Here is a 19,528-nt window from a genome sequence, read left to right as displayed (position 1 = left end):
TCTGACATGGGTCTCTCTGGCTCTCCTGTTGAAGCTGTTGCACTCATTGGGCCGAGCGAGCAGGTAAGTATGAGACTGACTCTGTAGCCTGATGTTTAGTGCACCCACCTGAAAGTGACTTTTTAAAATTTATTTATCCCCATTTCAACAGAGGAGACTGAGAGAGCTCCACACTAGAATATACCATGCTCCAGTGGCTAGTGTATGCACCTGAGAGGTGGCAGAACCCACTTCAAATCTTTCCTGTGTCTCAGTTGGAGGGTGGTACTTAACTTAGGGGTCTTCCACATCCCAGATGAGTACCCTAACCACTGGGCGAAAGGTTATGAGGAAGGTTGTTCTCCCCTGCTCCCTCCTTTGTGTAAACTTCTCTGTCTTTGTGTAAACTTCTCTATAAGGGCCTGATCTGGTAGCTGATCTCTGAACATGCTTTCCAGACCATGCCCTGCAGGCTAGTTAGGCGGAGGACTGTCTGTCTGTCTTTCCCTGGTTCGTGCATTGTTCCGGGGCTTAGGTGTCCGGATGCCTGGTGTGGGGCTGCAGTGCATGTGCTCAGGCAAAAACAGATACCTCGTGAACTTTTACTGAAGTTGAGGCATTGAGCGAGTTTTGGTGCCTACAGGTTTCGGGGGCAGCTGAGCAGAGGCTTTGAATCCCAGTGGGGCCTGATTCTGGGATTTAGGTGTCTAAAGTGGCAGTTAGGCACTGAAGTCCTCTTGTGAATTTAGCCCTTGATCTCTTTTTGTGTTGATCACATCTCATTCACCACAAACTCGCATATCTGAGATCAGGCCTTCCATAGTAGACTCTTTAAGATACATGTATGTTGATCCATGTATGCTTAGGACTTAACCTCACAATTTATTTGAGAGCCACAATCCCTCCTCCCCACCCCATCTTCTAAATCTTTTAGGTCCCATTCTGCAAAGATGTAAGCACATGCTTCGTTTTATGTACTGAGATTAGCTCTATTGTCAATGGGACTACTCACAGTGTGCAAAGCTAAGCATGTGCTTCTGTCTTTCCAGCATCAGGGCCTTGTTTTGCCAAATATCAGTTTCTTTTGTCTGACTAGGCCATGGGCATAGCATACACCTTCCCTATAATGGGGCCCATGCTGGGGCAGTGGTAAACAGCTAAAGTCAGATAAATGGCCCTCATTGGAACACTGTCTCAGCAAGGGCCGTGATTGCAGTGGCATGGATGTTTTCTACCAACAAATAATAAAATACTCCTCCAAAATCCTCTCCCCACCTGACAGCCCTGAAAATAAAAAATGCAGATCAGAATTCAAAATTGGATGTGCTGTCTGCATCTAAACATACATCATTTACAGTCCAGTGCAGTACCGCTAGGCCAGCTGATTCCTTGACATCTCAAAGGCCAGTTTGTTGTGGTAGCTTTGAGGGTTGTTGTTTTTTAATTTGGTTATTTTTATTTATTTATTGGCTTAGTATAAACTGGGCTTTATGAAAGGAATGATCTGTTTGGTTGACAAGTATCCTGAACATTGCTGCTGGTTATCCAGTACAGCATGCACTGTGAGGGGTCCTATATTGTGTGTTGCCCCTCATTGCACACCTTTGACTTCTTCATCTCCATGTGGGGCCTGAGATGCCCCAGAATGTACTGAATTAGAGAGTTTCATTGAACTATGTTTCATCAAATTTAAAATGATAGTTTCTCTGCTCTCTTTCTGTGGATATTCCTTTAATCTCCATGTTGAGCTTCAGCTGGGATTTAAGTCTTTGAAACAGAAAACTCTGATTGTAAAACATCTGATAAATGAAAATGTAGTAATTTTGGAAAGTCAGTATGAGTATTTGATATCACCCGGTCATTGTGTAAAGACATTTCTCACTTGAAAACTGAACCCTTTTTTTTTTTTTTTGCCTCATTTTGCAGAAGCTGTGAATTCAATATGCTATTCTGTGCAAATATTTGTAATTAGCATCTAAATTAGATACAAGATCTTCCAGGAACAGCCAATCCACTCCATTTTTCTGTTAAAAGGACTTTTCAATTTGCTAAACATAGTACTGAACTTAGGGCTTTTTAAAGCATCCTAATGGCTATTTTACATTGACTTCAGTTTATCTGTGGTAAGACTTTGATTGTGATATTTAAGCATAGTCAAAACAAATGTGTTTTTGAAAAAAATATTAAATCTGTTTCTTTGAAAAACTTCTCAAAGGAATTTAACAGTCTCTAATAATTGTGTAATGCACAACCCATTGTGTGAACCCAGATCTTGACTTTGATTTATAAAGTGTCTTCCTTTTTTCTAATCTTGAATATTTTCCCACAAGTAAATGGAATTTAAATCTTCCCCACAGAGAAACACATTCCAGGCTGTTTTAGCCTCTTCTGATTCCAGTTCCTATGCTGTTTTCCTTTACCCAGAAGATGGTTTGCAGTTCTACAGTGCACACTCCAAGAATGCTGAGGAAAAGATTCCTGCTACAGTTGGCTTTAGTCAAGCCGCTACAAACTACTACTTGTGGATAAAACCAGGATCCTACAATACAGTTGCTAATGATGAAGAGTCCATCAGAAACCTGCATGAGTATGCTTCTAAAATAAATAAATAAACCCAAATCCCAGTTTTTACTACTGTCTGACATGTTTTTATGCAGTCTGCAATGTGAGAAAATGTCATAGCTAATAAGATTTCATTAGCCATTGTATTAGAAATCGTAAAATTTGATCAACGTTTTTGAAGAATGAGATGTTTTTGACCAAGATTTTCAAAAGTGGATGCTAATGTTGTCTTCAGTGGGAGCTACTGGGTGCTCAGCCCTTTTGAAAATTGGGACACTTTCTGAGAAGCCTAACTTTAGGCATCCCTTTTTGAAAAGTCTTGACCTCTGTTCATAGGTGCTGGAACTGCCTATAGGGGTGCTGCCGCTCCCCTGGGCTTGAAGTGGTTTTCATCATATATAGGGTTTACAGTTTGGATCAATGGCTCTCAGCACTCCCACTATACAATTTGTTCCAGCACCTCTGCCTCTGTTTTTGTGGGGAAAAGGACAGGAAGGAAAGAGAGCAATTCAGAAAGTTCAGAGTGCTGCTATCAAGGTGAACTTGGGCCAAATTATACCACCTTTTCTTCCCAACCCTCCCTAACCTCCAGATAAATTCTAAAGAAGTTAGTTCTCAATGTATATTAAACATGTTGCCAATACTATCCAAAATTCCAGCCGTGTACCCTAAGCTTTTGTATAGGTATGATGATTCATCCAATTTGTAGTTGTATTTCTCAATGGAGTATAGAATCAAATATGTAGTGATTTTCATATAGAATTTATATTTATTGTTATATTTACTTGACCCCTTGTTTAGTGTGGTTGTTCTCTCTTTCTAGGAGCAGCAATTCTGGAAGGAAAGGAATCTGGGTTTTTGAGATTGGTAGCTCATCTAATAGCATTGTGCCTGCGAAAATCAGCTACAGTCCAGAATTTGGTGATGATGAACAGTATCAGGAGGTGACCTCAAAACCAGCTGTATTGCACCATGACCCGGTTGAAATAAGCCCACAACAGGTACCATATGATGTTCCCAGCAGAAGAGGGGATCAGCAACATATTACATATAGAATTCCTCAGTCAGCTTCAGAAGATGACTTACAACCACCACACAAAGCTATAACAACAGAGACACTTCCAAGAGAATCCTTTTTCAATCAACAGCCAGAACTCTCAACTGGGAAAACGCCGCCTCAGTTTCAGGTCCAGCAGTTCCCTCAGCAGTATCCTCAGGTTATAGATGTGGAAGATATTGAAGATATTGAGGAAACTGGGATTGGTAAAGGCATTTGTACTGTTTTAGGCTGTTGGCACCTGACTTTCCCCCTAACACCCCATTCTCCCACCCTAACACCCCAGTGTGGCTTCCACTTTGTCCTGAGACCAGCCTTCTCTATCCCCCCTTATCCCCTTGTTTTCCGCTTCCCCCATCATGGGAGTGTGTCGATGAAAGATCTGTGTGGGCAGCATGAAAAATAGATTTATTTAAGGAGTGCTCTCTAAGCTGCTGGATATAGCCTATTTTTCCCCCAGAATGGCTTCCCACTGCCTCCTTCACCCCAAATTGGCTCTCTTTCTGATTTGCCCTTAGACCTCTGAAATTCCAGACAGATCTGTTTAGTTTTGGCAATGTTAGAGGGACGTGTGGACAGTTTCAAATCCAATTGTAATACTTGACCACAAACATGTATGGCCAGTTGTGCTTACCACAGACTTGTCCTGCAATGGGTCTGTTCTCAGTAGCTTGCAGAATCGAATGCTGTGGAGAAACTAGTGTCTCTGTGGAATAAGTGTATTAATACTTCTGAAGGGCAATATAGTCTCAAAGGTATCTCTGTCTTAACAACATTTTTTATCTAAGTTGTTTTGGTTATTATAGTTGTTAAAGTAATGACCTGCATTTTAACTGTTGCAATATGTTGCTGCACTTAGTAGGGATTGTGTGTGTATGATACAAACTGTTTTCACAGAAATATAACTTTATAAACTCTTTATAGAACACAGATGACTATAAAGTCAGAGAACCCTGAGCCACCACTACAAAAGGCTGTGTACAATTTAGGATTCCCTGGTTTTGTGTGATTAAAAGCTCTGTACTAGCAATGCTACTTGTTGAGGCAATGAATATAGCGAATGTGAAGCCGAGTGTGACACTGAATAATTATTTGAATGACAGGACTCAGAATGTTCCCTGACATCAGATGTGAGGATTGTTATATCTGTGAGCTTGGAAGAGCACAGGTATGGGTTTTGACAGTGGGTGCATGGACTGTCTGTTGTGGTAACCAGGCAAGGTACTAACAAACTTCAACAGGACTTTATTTTTAAAGTGGAAACCTCTTTACCAAGCTGCTGCTGCACCCTCGGTAGCTCTCACTCAGCCTCCTCCACTCCTCCCCCCTCCTTCCTGTTTCCTGTCCTTTCAGACTCCCAACAGCCAGTGCTCCCAGTTCTAATAATTACAAGTAACATCTAAACACCACACTGTCCCTTCTGGTGTGGGCGGGAAACCAGAACCTTGAGAAACTTTCCCCATGTTTAGCTTAAGGACCAGATTGACATCTGGCATAAATTGGTGTACTTCCATTGACATAACTTAAGACAGTAGCGCTCCACTGATTTACAGCAGCTGAGGATCTGGCCCAGTACCTTTTACTGGAATATTTGGGCAAATTAGTTACGTATTGCAAGGCAAGCAAAAATCTATTGCAGTTGTTTGCCCTTCCCAAAAGCTGATCAAATGGGCACAACGAAATTCTGAAGCTAACTCAGAATTGTGTTGTGCTCTAGTTGGCCCTATTGTGAATCTTTATAGATGTTATGGTTGTAATGTAATATGCAGAATAGTAATTGGTTGGTCTTTCTTCCTGCAGTGTTCCGTTATCATACAGATGTCCAACAGACCTGTGCTAACAACCGTCACCAGTGTTCTGTTCATGCTGTTTGCAGAGACTATCCAAATGGGTATTGTTGCAGTTGTATTGCTGGTTACAAAGGAAATGGCAGGCAATGTGTAGCAGAAGGTAATTTAATTTTTCAAAACTAAATAGTTGTACTAACATTTTGTATGAGACATTTAATGTTGTAATATGGTTATATGGATAAATGGGCAATGATTTTTTTTAAACCCTCTTTAGTACAGAAAGGGGTGAGGTTGCTGCTTTTCTGATTTAAATGTTTTTGTAAGTACTAGTTGAAAATTATGAGTTAAGTAAAACTCCCTAAGCTATCTTGGAAAATCTTAATCTTGTATATTTATTTGAAAGCCATACATAAACTGAGTTTAAGTGGTCACATAATAAAGAAGGTATCCATGATGAAGATGAAAATGTAACTTAAGATGGAGAAAGCACTGCTTTTTAGAACCTAGGGTCACAGTTGAAGTGCTTTCATACCACTGTCATTAGCACTGACTGCCTATTTGTTTTCCATAATGATCTACCTCTGACAAGCAAACCAAATTGTCCCCACAATTGCAGACACTGATTCTGAGAGGGCAACTCTCTGCTTGGAAGGAGCTTCTTAAAACAGACTTTTGCTTACACAATTACCATTTTTGTCTGTAGTAGAGTTAACAACCGTGCTTTAGGGAATTATGTCATGGAAGGACAGCTAGGGATCTTCAAAGGGTTTGTGCAACCCAAAGTCCTTTTTCTGCCTGGCAGCTCTTCCGCAAAGCTCCTCCAGGGAGACTACACTGGGGCCCACTGAGAACAAATTCCATCCTCCTCCAAAGAAGGATCAGTGGGTGGGGTGGAGGAGGAAAAGGAAGGAAAACCCCTTAAAACAATTGAAAGGCAGCAAACACAGATCAGAATGAAACAGTAAGAAAGCTGACTTCATGAGAGACTTTTTTTTTAATCTTATACATTGGGCCATATGTCTTCTGTCTAAATAGGGCACCTTAATGGGCAGTTGTCTTGTCAATTTTTGGCCTCACTTCAGATTTTTGGAATGATTTGTTTCCTTAGACCATTAATTGAGAGGGATACCTCAGTGCTTTGAGCATTGGCCTGCTAAATCCAGGGTTATGAGTTCAATCCTTGAGGGGGCCATTTAGGGAACTGAGGTAAAAATCTGTCTGGGGATTGGTCCTGCTCTGAGCAGGGGGTTGGACTAGATGACCTACTGAGGTCCCTTCCAACCCTGATATTCTATGATCAATAGGGTTACCATATTTTAGCAAGCAAAAAAGAGGACGGGAGGAGCCCCGCCCCCATCCTGCCCTAGCCCCGCCCCTGCCCCTCCCACTTCCCGCCCCCTCAGAACCCCCAACCCTCCTCCCGCTCCTTGTCCCCTGACTGCCCCCTCCTGGGACCCCTGCCCCTAACTGCCCCGCAGGACTCCACCCCCTACCTAAGCCTCCCTGCCTCTTGTCCCCTGACTGCCCCTTCCTGAGACCCTCCCCCCATCCTAACTGGCCCCCTAGGACCCTACCCCCTACCTGTACCCTGACTGCCCCAACCCTTATCCACAGCCCCACCCCCAGACAGACCCCTGGGACTCCCACGCCCCATCCAACCACTCCCAACCCCCTGACAGCCCCCCCCAGAACTCCCGACCCATCTAAACCCCTCTGCTCCCTGTTCCCTGACTGCTCCGATCCCTCTCCCCACTACTGCCCCCTGACAGCCCCGCCCCCAGAACTCCCAACCCCCCCCCTCCTTGTCCCCTGATTGCCCCCTCCTGGGACCCCTGCTCCTAACTGCCCTCCAGAACCCCACCCCCTACCTAAGCCTCCCTGTTCCTTGTCCCCTAACTGCCCCCTCCTAAGACCCCCCCACCCTAACTGCCCCCCAGGAGCCTACCCCCTACCTGTACCCTGACTGCCCAAAACCTTATCCACCCCCCCTAGAAAGCCCCCCCCGAACTCCCGACCCCCCCCCGGTCTCTTGACTGCCCCCTCCAAAACCTCCCTGCCCCTTCTCCGACCCCCTGGCCCCCTTGTTGTTGGCCTTTGCCTAACGTCTCTGTGAACTTGCTCAGGAACGGCCTGAGCCGTTCGTCCCGGCACGCTGGGCAGCAGGAGCGGGGGAGGAGCTCCAAACTGCCGGAGGCGATCTGCGAATGCAGGGAGGGAGGGAGTGATCTCTGCTGCAGGGGAGAGGAGGAGGGGCTCTCTCTGGCTGTCGGAGCCCCATGTAAGTGGCACCATCCGGCCGGCTGCCCTGTTAGCCGCGCTTGCTCTGCATGGGGGGTGGAAGTCCGGACATTTACAAATTCCCCCCGGACGCTATTTTTAGCTCAAAAAGCCAGACATGTCCGGGGGAATCCGGACGAATGGTAACCCTATGATCAAGAAGTCTCGCTTTCCTAATCTACAGTAAAGTGTTGTATCTTACTACAAGAAGTCACACTGCGTTCCTTGGGAACATTCTTGAGACTTTATTTGACTGACACAGATGAGGCTAACGGTACTGCACTGAGGTTCTCTCTCTCATCCTGCTGGCTACAGAGTGTAGGCTCTCAGTAATGACGAGGCATTCCTCTTTTATGGGGTATTGCAATGCGCAATGCTCCATAGTAGAAGCCTTTTTGAAAAACATTCACCCCACTAACATGAATGCTGATGCTGAATGCAAGATTGGTCCAAAATGGATGGAAGTTACCCTTCCTAATATTTATTGCTTGGAAAAGTATCTTTTTCCATATATTTATGGGGTGAAGAAAATATGTAAATGGCTGTCTGGAACAGATGTTCACCGGAATAAACAATTAACAACCCAGTGCCCTCAGTGTCTAGTCTAGTTCTCTTTTCTCCCTCCCTTCCCCCCCTCTCTTTCTATGTAAACAGGAAGCAGACAAACTGGGAAGTGTTGGAGGTCTGTAAATTTCACATATAAGCAAATGGGAATACTGCAGCCCACTTCCTAAAATTTAATGAGTATTTTTCAGGAAAATTAGCTACTTTAGGTACTATACATTTAGGAAACCAAGGATTTGTTTGTTTGTAGAACTCTTGTGACTACACGCTGGACAGCTTTGTTATCAAAGCTTTTATTTTACAGTTGACAACTTAACACATCATTTGTTAAAATGGACTGCCACAGCTGAGGGCACCCAGCTTCTGTGAGCCAGACACATCACAGCACACACAAAGCTTCCACATTACTCAGCAGTTTCTCCAGACTTCAGCAGTCTAGCACAGAGGCTAGAATAGCCTGTTATATTTGACACCTTAATCACTACAAACCAGTGTTAGTATCTGAATTTTTAGTTTATGAGGCTTTGTGTGGAGAAAAATAATTGAAGGCTGCTTGGGCACCCTCAGTCCCAAAGCATAAATTGAAGGCAGTGGGCAGGTCACTTTTTACTATTGCAGCCAAGATGATACTTTGAATAATACAGTGAAAAAATGAACTGAATGCTTTAAAACGTCTCCATTTTTAAATGGAGATAAATATAAGAAATTACACAAGCTTTTCAGCCATGCTTGCTAGGACAACTGAACATCTAAAGGAAAACTAGACATTGGTTACTCTTTGAAAAGTTCAGGGATGTTTTAGATCCAGGGTTCTGGTTTGGCCCATCTCTAGAAATAAACTTCTTTAAAAGTGCACAATCTGACTTTTATTACTGGAGTCAAAGTATGACTCCTGTTACTCTGACTTTTTCAGCTCCTATAGCAAAGATCTAAGCTGCTTGATTTTGTTGGATCTATATTTAAACATTGTGCTTGTGTGAGATCCAAAAAGGAATTTCTTATGTATACACTTGTAATCCTAGTGACTCAATCTATACATGCATTTCAACTGTTAAGTATCTGACTAAAAGCTTTCCTTGCGTTCCAGTTTTTACAAAATGCAAAAATTGCGCTTAACTCAGTGTTAGTTACAAATTTAAACCAATCCAGAGCAAGGAAAATAAAAGATCTGAAACTAATGTAACTTAGTGCATGTACTTTATACATTAGAAAATACCACAGCACCCTAAATACTAATCCAGAATACTATCTCTGTGCAGCACTAGTGACTAATTGTGTATGACAGAATTTTGAGGAAAGTTGAGATATGAAAAATGTGGGACTATAATGGTACTCAGTGTAACCTTAAATACAGTGAAGCCTGTCGTGACCACAATAGGGACCATTAAAAAAATCTTGGTTGCTTAATGGAAGTAAACTTCAAATAAGGAGGAGCAAATCTGTACTCTGTAGCTCTGAAGATACTTTAGGGCAGTGGTTTTCAACCTTTTTTTCTGGGGACTGAGTTGAAGAAAATTGTTGATGCCCAAGACCCAGCAGAGCTGGGGATGAAGGGTTTGGGGCATGGGAGGGGCTCAGGGCTGGGGCAGAGGGTTGGGGTGCAGGGGTGAGGGCTGTGGGGTGGGGCCAGGAATGGGGGGTTCAGGGTGTGGGAAGGGGTTCTGGGCTGGGGCAGGGGGTCAGGGCTCTGGGCTGGGGGTTCAGGCTCTGGGGTGGGGCCAGGGATGAGCGGTTTGGGGTGCAGGAGGGGCTCTGGGTTTGGAGGGGGCTCAGGGTTGGGGCAGGAGGTTGGGGTGCGGGAGGGGATCAGGGCTCTGAGCTGGGGGTGCAGGCTCTGGGGTGGGGCCAGGGATAAACTTTGAAAAACACTGCTTTAGGGCAGACTCTGAAGGCAGGAATTTATATAATTAGGGGGTTTACTGTATGGCATTCAGGTTTTTCTGTATAGTATTCACTACTTGCAGATGCTATAACAAAACAGCTTGTTTATTCAGCTATCTATCCCTGGAAAAAATGAAAAAGGACAAGATCTAATTATTGTAACTCTACCCACTCTCTCTTTTTCATAGCAATGAAACCATAATTGCCTATGCAAATTTATACCTCATTTGTAGGTGGCTTGTATGTCTATCTCTGTGAGCATCTGTCTCTTGCCATGCATGTTGACACTAATTTTCTACTTTCTGTTTGCACAAAATTGATACACTGATTAGAAAACATAGAATTAACACACTGTTCAGAGCTGTTTTTACTTTGTGAAATTCTTTACCTTACATTGGTGTTTTTGATTGACCAGGTTCTCCTCAGCGAGTGAATGGGAAAGTGAAAGGGAAAATCTTTGTAGGAAGTAACCCAGTTCCAGTTGTATTTGAGAACACTGACCTCCATTCTTACGTTGTGATGAACCATGGGCGAGCATACACTGCTATCAGCACTATTCCAGAGGTGCTGGGATATTCTCTGCTTCCTCTTGCTTCTGTTGGAGGTATCATAGGATGGATGTTTGCTGTGGAGCAGCAAGGATATAGAAATGGATTCAGTATTACAGGTAACTTTTTTTAAATTAGAACTTGTTTAAAAGGCTGCTTTATACTTTTTTTGTGGCTTGAGGCAAGATAACTGTTAAACTAGAATACTTTGAAGTAAATTATTAGAAAGATGCAGAAGCTCCTTGTTTCCTGACTAGTATTGGTTGGTTGGTGCTAGATCAAAACTTCAGCCCATTTCTCCTGCTGATATAATAAAGATATCTGGAATTTTTACTTTACACTAGGCACAAATGCCTAGTAATCAGAAATCCTGAGCACTGAGTCAAAGTGGATTAGCCAGTTCCCATTCAATGAATTGATGTTATCAGGAAGCAGGTGACCTATTTTGGGAGGCCTGGGTATATAGCACCTCTGAAAATTGGTCTGAGTGTGTTAACAGACTACAAGCAGGTGACCTATTTTGGGAGGCCTGGGTATACAGCACCTCTGAAAATTGGTCTGTGTGTGTTAACAGACTACAAAAAGAACAGGAGTACTTGTGGCACCTTAGAGACTAACAAATTTATTAGAGCATAAGCTTTCGTGGGCTACAGCCCACTTCTTCGGATGCATATAGAGTGAAACATATATTGAGGAGATATATATACACACATACAGAGAGCGCGGATACAGACTAACACGGCTGCTACTCTGAAACTTAACAGACTACAATTTTCAGTTGCACTTTTTTTTTTTTTTTTTTTTTAGGTAAAAATTGATGGAATTTGAAATCAGCACTTGACACAGAGGCATGAGCCAGGGTCCTTTCTTTTTCTTACTTCACATTGTTGGGAGTTTTCTAAATATCTCACATCTTGCTCTGAATTCACCAACTTGTACAGATGCAGCAACTTTTCAGTTTAGAACTCATACTATGTAGAGATGCAAATTCCTAGATAACTGAAAATCATGTCACTTAGCAAGACAAGGTGGGTGAGGTCTCGGGCCCCCCGGGGGGCCATGAGCAGGTTTCAGGGGATCCATCAAAATAAACCAGTGAGCAGGGCCAACGTTAAACTCACTGGGGCCCAGGGGCAGAAAGCTGAAGCCTGAGCCCTGCCTCCCGGGGCAGAAGCCGAAGCCTGAGCAACTTAGCTTTGCAGGGGCCCTTTGTGGCGTGGGACCCCAGGCAGTTGCCCTGCTTGCTAGCCACTAATGCTAGCCCTGGCTTTTAATCTACTGGATATGCAGAAAAACAGTTGTTGTGGTGCAGGTGGGCCTTGGAGTTTTTATAGCAGGTTGGGGGGGCCTCAGAAAGTAAAAGGTTGAGAACCCCTGTTTTATTGGACCAACTTCTGTTGGTGAGAGTGACAAGCTTTCGAACTTACACAGAGCTCTTCTTCAGGTTTGGAAATTCCAGATAAAAAGATATTACCTCACCCACCCTGCCTCTCTAATATTCTGAGACCAACATGGCTACAACAACACAATCACGTCACTTGAAAGATAAATTTCCCTAGATTTGCATCTTTAATCTGTTCCTTTTGAATACATCTGGCTATTTGGCAGTTGTGTAAATAGTCATAAAAATGTAAATGGGTCTTAATTCAATAAATCACAACTGTTGCAAAGCGTGGAGACTCTTTCAGCATAAGGAAACCTTTATACTACAGAACTAGCATAAAAAGACGCTCCTCCCCACTAAATAGTAAAGACTTAAACATGTAGGGTCACTTTGAAATTATACTAGTACACAAATTTATAAAATTTAAAATGCTAATGAAACCAATGGGTCTTGTTGTATCCTGGTATGGCAACAAAGCTGGCCTTGAGACACTTGAAAGAAGCAGCCAACATGCAACAAGGTAGAAAGGAAACACCCTCAAATGAAAGTTTGGTATAAATATTTTGGTGTCTTCAAAAAGTCAGTATTTACATTTGTTCCTTTGCAACAGCTGCCGCCTGCTGACATTTGCATAAAATGTGGTGAGATTTTTGTTTATGATACCACATGAAAAGAGTCCTGAGCTTTCTCAGACTATACACTTTTGCTGATGTTTAATATTATCTTAGTCTATCAGTGTGCTATGGGGAGGCTATCCTTCTAATGACAGGAGAATTAGAGCCAGAGGACCTGTTCCTGAGAGGTGCTGAGCACCTGCAACTCCCTGCAACTGAAATGTTTGGTCGTAGCCACTTCAAGTCTCTTAGTAGTTATCCCTAAATGGGGAAACCTGTTTTTTCCCCTCTGATTACTGTAAAATCATTTTGGGGCATATTTATTGCCTTGTATATAGGAATCTTTTAAATAAGGCACTGAACAAGGTATATGATAACACGTAGGGTGGGATTTTCAAAACTCCCAAAGTCTTTTAGGAATACAAGTCCCACTGAATTTCAGTACAAATTGTGCTTCTAAGTGAGTTTGGGATTTTTGAAAATTCCACCTTTAAACAAAAATACAACAAAATGAGGTGAAAGCAGAATTCGAGCCTTAAAGGTGAACTTTTTACCTGCCAAGACTGGAGTACAAGAATCTGTGTTTTCTCCTACAACAGCAAAAGACTTTCAACCCAGATTCTCTGCTGTGCTCAGCTTTTGCTTGGCACAAAAAGGATGTGGGGTTACTGGGGAGCCAGTTACAGCACCCTGATTATCGGGGTATAGCTGTGCAGAGTCACCATGTAGGTTAGATATTTCAGTTGCTTATAGTCCCAAATGAACCATATGCTAGCTGTGTCCTGGCTAAGCCCCCAACTTGTACCTCTGTGCTGGGCTGGCTATACATCCACTGATAGCTAAAAGGTCCCCATGCTGGGGGTATTCTCAGCTAGATGGATCTGGCTGCTTTTGAGCACTGCAAAGAAGAGGCCAGAATGCAATGAAAATCTGGCCCTATGAATACCTAAAACATATTAGGCTTTAGGTGCTAACGATAGCATCAGGGGAAATGCTGCGGGGGAAATGCTGAACCTTCAACTGCAATTTTGGCAGGCAAGTGAGAAATTCACTGATTTTTGTTAAAAATATTTCTGAAATGTATAGGAATTTTGTAATTCAAGGCTACATATAACTAGAGATGGGCCTGAATTTCTGGATTGATTCAAATTCTATCACTCAGACCCATCTGTGAGTATAATCTGATTTAGAAGTTTATGCATCTTTTTTTATTTGATGCTTTACAGTTCTGTGGTACAAATTTTGTCAGCCTCATCAGTATGTTAATTGAATATAGAATTTTGTTCTTGGTTTTTTGGTTTTTGTGTATTTATTTATTTATTTATTGACTTCCTGGAAGCTAGTTCAGGAATTTATAATGTACATTTCAATTTTTTTTTAATTTGGGACCAGAAATGTTCTGTCTGTTTAAAATCAGAGTGTTCTCTTAATAGAGATATTTTCTCTAAAGAATAAAACCACTTTTCAACTATAACACACATGATAAGACTTACTATTGTATATTTTGGCTCTGCCTCAACTCTTCTCTTGATCTAAAACCTTCTCTTCTGCCTTATTTGCAGTTCAAGATGTTTAGTACTTAAAAGTCTGGGTTCTTTTACTATACTCAGTGATAGTGTGTCAATGGCAATTTCTAGAACTATAATTTTTCCTTTATATGGGAAAAAAAAGGTGAACTATTAGAAGATCTTGCATAATAGCTTGGAGAAAATATTTGCTTTTTTTGTTTGTTTGTTTGTGTTTTTTGTTTTTGTTTTGAAGGGTTGTGGGCAATGGTTTGACTAGATGGATTCAAACTTAGTCATGGTTTGCCTAATCTTGATTTCTAGGTGGTGAATTTACACGGCAAGCTGAAGTTACCTTCCTTGGCAGTAATGAGAAGCTGGTTATCAAGCAAAAGTTCAGTGGAATCGATGAACATGGTCATCTTACAATCAGCACAGAAATGGAGGGCAAAGTACCCGAGATCCCATTTGGTGCATCAGTACACATAGAACCATACAATGAGCTCTATCACTCTTCTAGTTCTGGTAAGAAGCAACATGAATTAATGGAGGTGATTATCAAGCATATTCCTCAGAAGAGAAAATAAGGTTCATACCTGTTTTCAGTGTAGAGTTTACTACCATATACTTGTTCTTTGGCTCTTTGGAACGACTCAATGAGAATGTTGTAATAACCTTTATCTCTGAAAATTGCATGTTCTTGGTCTCTTGTGAGGTTTAATTTTTTTTTATTAATTATGTAGTGTCAAAAAATGCTGGATTGACAACTCTAGAGACACTGAAGGGGCCTTTCTTTTATCTACAAAACTGATGCAATGTAGACAGCAGCAGTGGAGATTTCCTGCATTGCTTACTAATGTTTCAGTTCTGATCTACAGGGCTCAAGAGGAGAGGGTAATTTGGTTTTTCAGGTTATTCAGTCCTTGGTCTCTTTTCTAAGACTACCATTAACTGTGCCTGTTGCTGTGAGGTTTTTTGCAATGTGCACAATGCTCCACTAGGAACTGGACTGAGACCTATGTATCAGTTTACATAGGTCACTGACCAGTTATCTGGTAGTAACAACCATCTGTCACTGTGACTTGGGCAGGATTTGCTAAATTATGTTTAGATAAATATTTAGTACATTGTTTGAAACGCTGATACATGAAAACAAAAGACAGGCCAAATCAAGTGAAATTTCCTCCCTTTGAATAGAAAAACATGGCAGTGCTTTATAGCTGCTTGTCTGAAAAATTCTGTTTAATACAATCCTGCCTTTGATCCATGTCTGCAGATGGAAATGGGCTTTGCACTCTCCCTTTCCTCTCTTATCCATGTGGTATTTATTGTATTTCAGTGATCACATCATCTTCTACCAGGGAGTACACAGTGACAGAACCTGAACGAGATGGGATTGCTCCCTCCTACACTGTAGCCTACCAGTGGCGACAGACCATCTCATTCGACGAATGCATTCACGATGACTCACATCATGCTATTTCTGCCACACAGCAGCTATCAGTAGACAGTGTCTTTGTCCTGTATAATAGGGACGAACAAATTCTGCGATATGCTATGAGCAACTCAATTGGCCCAGTCAGTGGTACGTATAATGGTAATTCTTCAATTCCTCTTTTGGGACTTGGATTGTGGGAGACAAGCTCCTTTATATTTGACTTTGCATTAGCTGGATGTTAATGAAATAGATTATATAGCTGCGTTACTTACCTGGAATTCAAAATGCCTATGGACCTTTTTTTAAAAAGGTCCAAAAATACCTCTTGTAAATTGAGCACCCAATTCCTATTGAATTTCCATGGGATTTGAGTGCCTAACTCCTAGGCTACTTAGAAAATACCAGTTTGAATCTTTTCCTTACTAATACATCCATGGAGAATTTTCATTTACCTCATGTACATTTACCTTTTAAACGAATAACAGTTCTGTCATCAATGAATCCCTGTTTATACTGTATTGGAAGCACAAACCCACTGCTGCAAAAAACAACCCAGTACTAGAATGAATCATGTGCCATTAAATAGAAGTTAGTTTCTATGAGACATCTTTCAGCCATCATAGCATTTCATTTCTAGATGATGTGCAATAGCCAATTATATAAAATGTTTTATTAGAGTGAAATGATAAACTTGTTTGTGTGTGTTGAGTATTTTTTTATTAATTTTGTTTTTGTTTAAATCTGAAACTTATTTTAAAGGATTTTTGTGCAAAGGTTGATAAGTCTGGGCAACCTTAATGACAAGTTAGCGAAGTTCTTTTTTGCAGGAATTAAATTAGGTGTGAGTGAAGGAACAATTTAAAAATGCAAACCAAGTGAGTACAGAAAGGAGTATGTTAGTTTTTGACAGCAAGGATACAGGTAGAAATAAGGCATCCCTAGCTACTGAAAAAAAACATCCCAACCCAAACAAAACCATCTTCTTTAGCGACTCGAGACTGGAAGGTAACTGCACAAGTGATTTGACTTAACCTTACTTTTTAATTGTGTATATAATTTGCTGTGGGCTTTTCTGCGTAAAAGTGTCATCAGTATTGTTTTTATAATTTACCTTTATAAAAGTTCTTGGGAAGAACTTGTGCTGTCATATTTGAGGTAAAAGGCATGATTGATGGTTGACCAGCATCTCAACTGTAGGAACCGCTCTCCCTGATGAGTCCAACTGGCACAGAACTGGCCCTCACACATACTGCAGGTGTAAGCAATCTCCCCTCAGTCTCTGCCTCAGTCCTCATGCTGCTGCTGGGATGGATTCAGACTTTAAACTTCCCTTTAAATAAGGACAGTAAGAGACTAATGTTTGTCAGATAGTTACATTTAACTTGGCCTCATTTTAGCATCTTCAGTGGCTAAATACAATCTCTTTTAACAGATGGTTCTGCTGATATCAGCCGGAATCCTTGCTACACTGGTACCCATGGTTGTGACACCAATGCAGTATGTCGTCCAGGAGCAGGAAATCAGTTCTCCTGTGAATGCTCTGTAGGCTTCCGTGGAGATGGACGTGTTTGTTATGGTATGAGAAACATTTATGCATCAGAATAATGGCTTGTGTAGATTCTGCTTGTCATCGGTGGAATATATTAACCCTCAGAACAACCCTTTTGGCCTGGACTATTAAAACATGCCTTGAAAATCTTGCTATTGGATTATGGTTCTCTAAAGCTTTCTGAGGCAGGAATTCTTTCACTATGTGTTTTGTACAGTGCCTAGCACAAAGAACCCTAAAGCTAATTGGAGCTTGAGTGCTATCATAGTATAAAAAATAATATTAAATATTTAAAGAAGTTTTTGCTTTTTTTCCACTATGAATTTATTCCACTAATAAATTCATAGTGGGAAAAAAAGCAAAAACTTCTTTAAATATTTAATATTATTTGTTTATACTATGATAGCACTCGAGCTCCAATTAGCTTTAGGGTTCTTTATGCTAGGCATTGTACAAATAAATTCATAGTGGGGGAAGAAGACAGTTCAAAATAATTACACACATTCTTTCCTTGGTGAGCTAGTGCATATATTAGAACTTTGTAATGGCTGACAGAAATTTTGTAATATTTTTGCCGTTCAAAATCCAGAACGTTTTTTTCTCTGCTACCAGTCCTACCTACACAGCATATTCCTAAAAGGACTGCTATTTTCTGCTCACAGACTACCTATAACAAATGTTACTATGGCCTTGATTAAAGCAGTTGATATTGAAATCAATAGCAATCTTTCCACTGTCTTCAAAAGACCCAATAAAATTCAATCTCAGTTCGTAATGGATTCCAATTTGAAGATTTGTGTGAAGACCAAGTGCAATTTTACAATTTATAGCACAGTTTGCCCCAGTCCACAGAGTCTGGCCATACTGTGTTTATAATATGGTTGAGACACAATGGAGTTAATTAATCATTGTTAAATTCATTTGTTTTGGCTGTCTAGTCTGAATCTGTATTCCTCTTGGTTTACTGGATCCCCTTATGCCATCTCAGCTGTTGCTGACTGGAAAAACTTAGACCAATAGCCAATGCTGTGAAAGCTTTTCTAGATTAAAAGTACTGCTCTGTATATATGTTAATACTCCACAGGGTTGCTTTGCTTTTTTCAGATTTTATTGTGAAGCAACCTCAATTTAACTGCTTATAAAAGAAGAGGGAGCAGTTTTAATGAACTGTTTAAAACCTAACACCCCCCAGCTGTATCTCCACAAAGTCTTATTAAGAATCCTGGATGAGAGCACTGAACTCTTTGTACATGTAAAACACTAGTTTATGCATGTCTTGGGCTATGCAATGGATATAACTAGTAGTACATTATTTAGAAAAGGACATAGCTGTGGTACCTCAAATACTGCTTGTAATAAAGTGTAGATAAATATTTATTTTCAATGTACTATCCAAAATCTTTGCAACTGTCCTGATTTTTTTTTTTTTTGAAGCCCAGGGCAGCCTCTATAAACAAAGGATAAAGAAAAGAGGAGAGGAAAAATTATCACAAATGTCTTTGGGTTACCCTTGCTTTTCGGCTCTGATAACATTTTCACTTCCAGAGACTATTAAATGTATAATTATTATGTAATTTTAAAAGTGTACCTCTCCTCCTTTTAGTTAATAATTGAATATAGTTGTTTCATTAGAGCTGAGAGCTCATGTAAAATGATTGTACTCCTACCTACTACCATAGAACCTGTATTTTGTTAGAGCACTCTAATTAATTTTGTAGAATGGGTAAAAAATTGGAACCTAAAGCCTAGTTTCAAATAGCCAGTTGCACTATCTTAGTATGTTTGGAAAAAATAGAAGCCATTGGAACCATCTTTTCAAGACTGGACTCTAAATGGAAGCAGTTCTAAAAAGAAGTCTGTTCTTCTCAGTTGTGTGGCATTCCTGTTGTCTAAAATTGCACGACTTAAGTATTTCACAGGACTCTGCAGTTTAATGTATGACTTACAGAGTAATAGCTATTTTATACTGGGTAACTTCTCAGTGTAAAATATGTTATTAGTCTGACAAAGCTAAACTGTGATAATGTGCTGTTTTGTTTGACACACACTCTCTCTCTCTCTCTCTCTCTCTCTCTCTCTCTCTCTCATAATTTAGTCCCTCCTACATATCCTAGGTCACATTAGAAATTCCATAGATGCCTACACTAGCTCCTCCTAGCTGGAGATCTATAAAACCTGATCATATAAAGCTTGGAATGCATGACTTACGGTTAAAGTTATGAATCAATATCACATCTGTACAGGTCCTCCACTTGTTACATTTAGTTAAACTATAGTTGGTAGCTGCTATATGGCACAATTTAATAAAATATTAGTCCATTTTATTTTCTGAATGAATGTGTGATCTCTGACAATTACATTCAGTAAATTATTATGCATT

At 40.9% G+C, this 19,528-nt stretch overlaps 1 protein-coding gene across 1 annotated transcript in view; it reads left to right on the top strand.

Annotated features, from left to right (window-relative positions):
• Positions 1-19,528, top strand: part of NID1 (nidogen 1) — an 80,970-nt gene that overhangs the window by 16,204 nt on the left and 45,238 nt on the right. The window contains exons 3-9 of the mRNA XM_065401136.1: positions 2,337-2,566; positions 3,365-3,804; positions 5,399-5,548; positions 10,526-10,777; positions 14,486-14,686; positions 15,501-15,746; positions 17,032-17,175. Of these exons, the coding sequence (XP_065257208.1) occupies positions 2,337-2,566; positions 3,365-3,804; positions 5,399-5,548; positions 10,526-10,777; positions 14,486-14,686; positions 15,501-15,746; positions 17,032-17,175 (1,663 nt within the window). The remainder of the gene's footprint in view (positions 1-2,336; positions 2,567-3,364; positions 3,805-5,398; positions 5,549-10,525; positions 10,778-14,485; positions 14,687-15,500; positions 15,747-17,031; positions 17,176-19,528) is intronic.

The sequence above is a fragment of the Emys orbicularis genome, chromosome 3, assembly GCF_028017835.1.
Source record: "Emys orbicularis isolate rEmyOrb1 chromosome 3, rEmyOrb1.hap1, whole genome shotgun sequence".
NCBI classification, from domain to species: Eukaryota; Metazoa; Chordata; order Testudines; family Emydidae; genus Emys; species Emys orbicularis.
The sequence above is the reverse complement of the archived record's forward strand: the minus strand, read 5'-3'. Positions and strand labels throughout refer to the sequence as shown.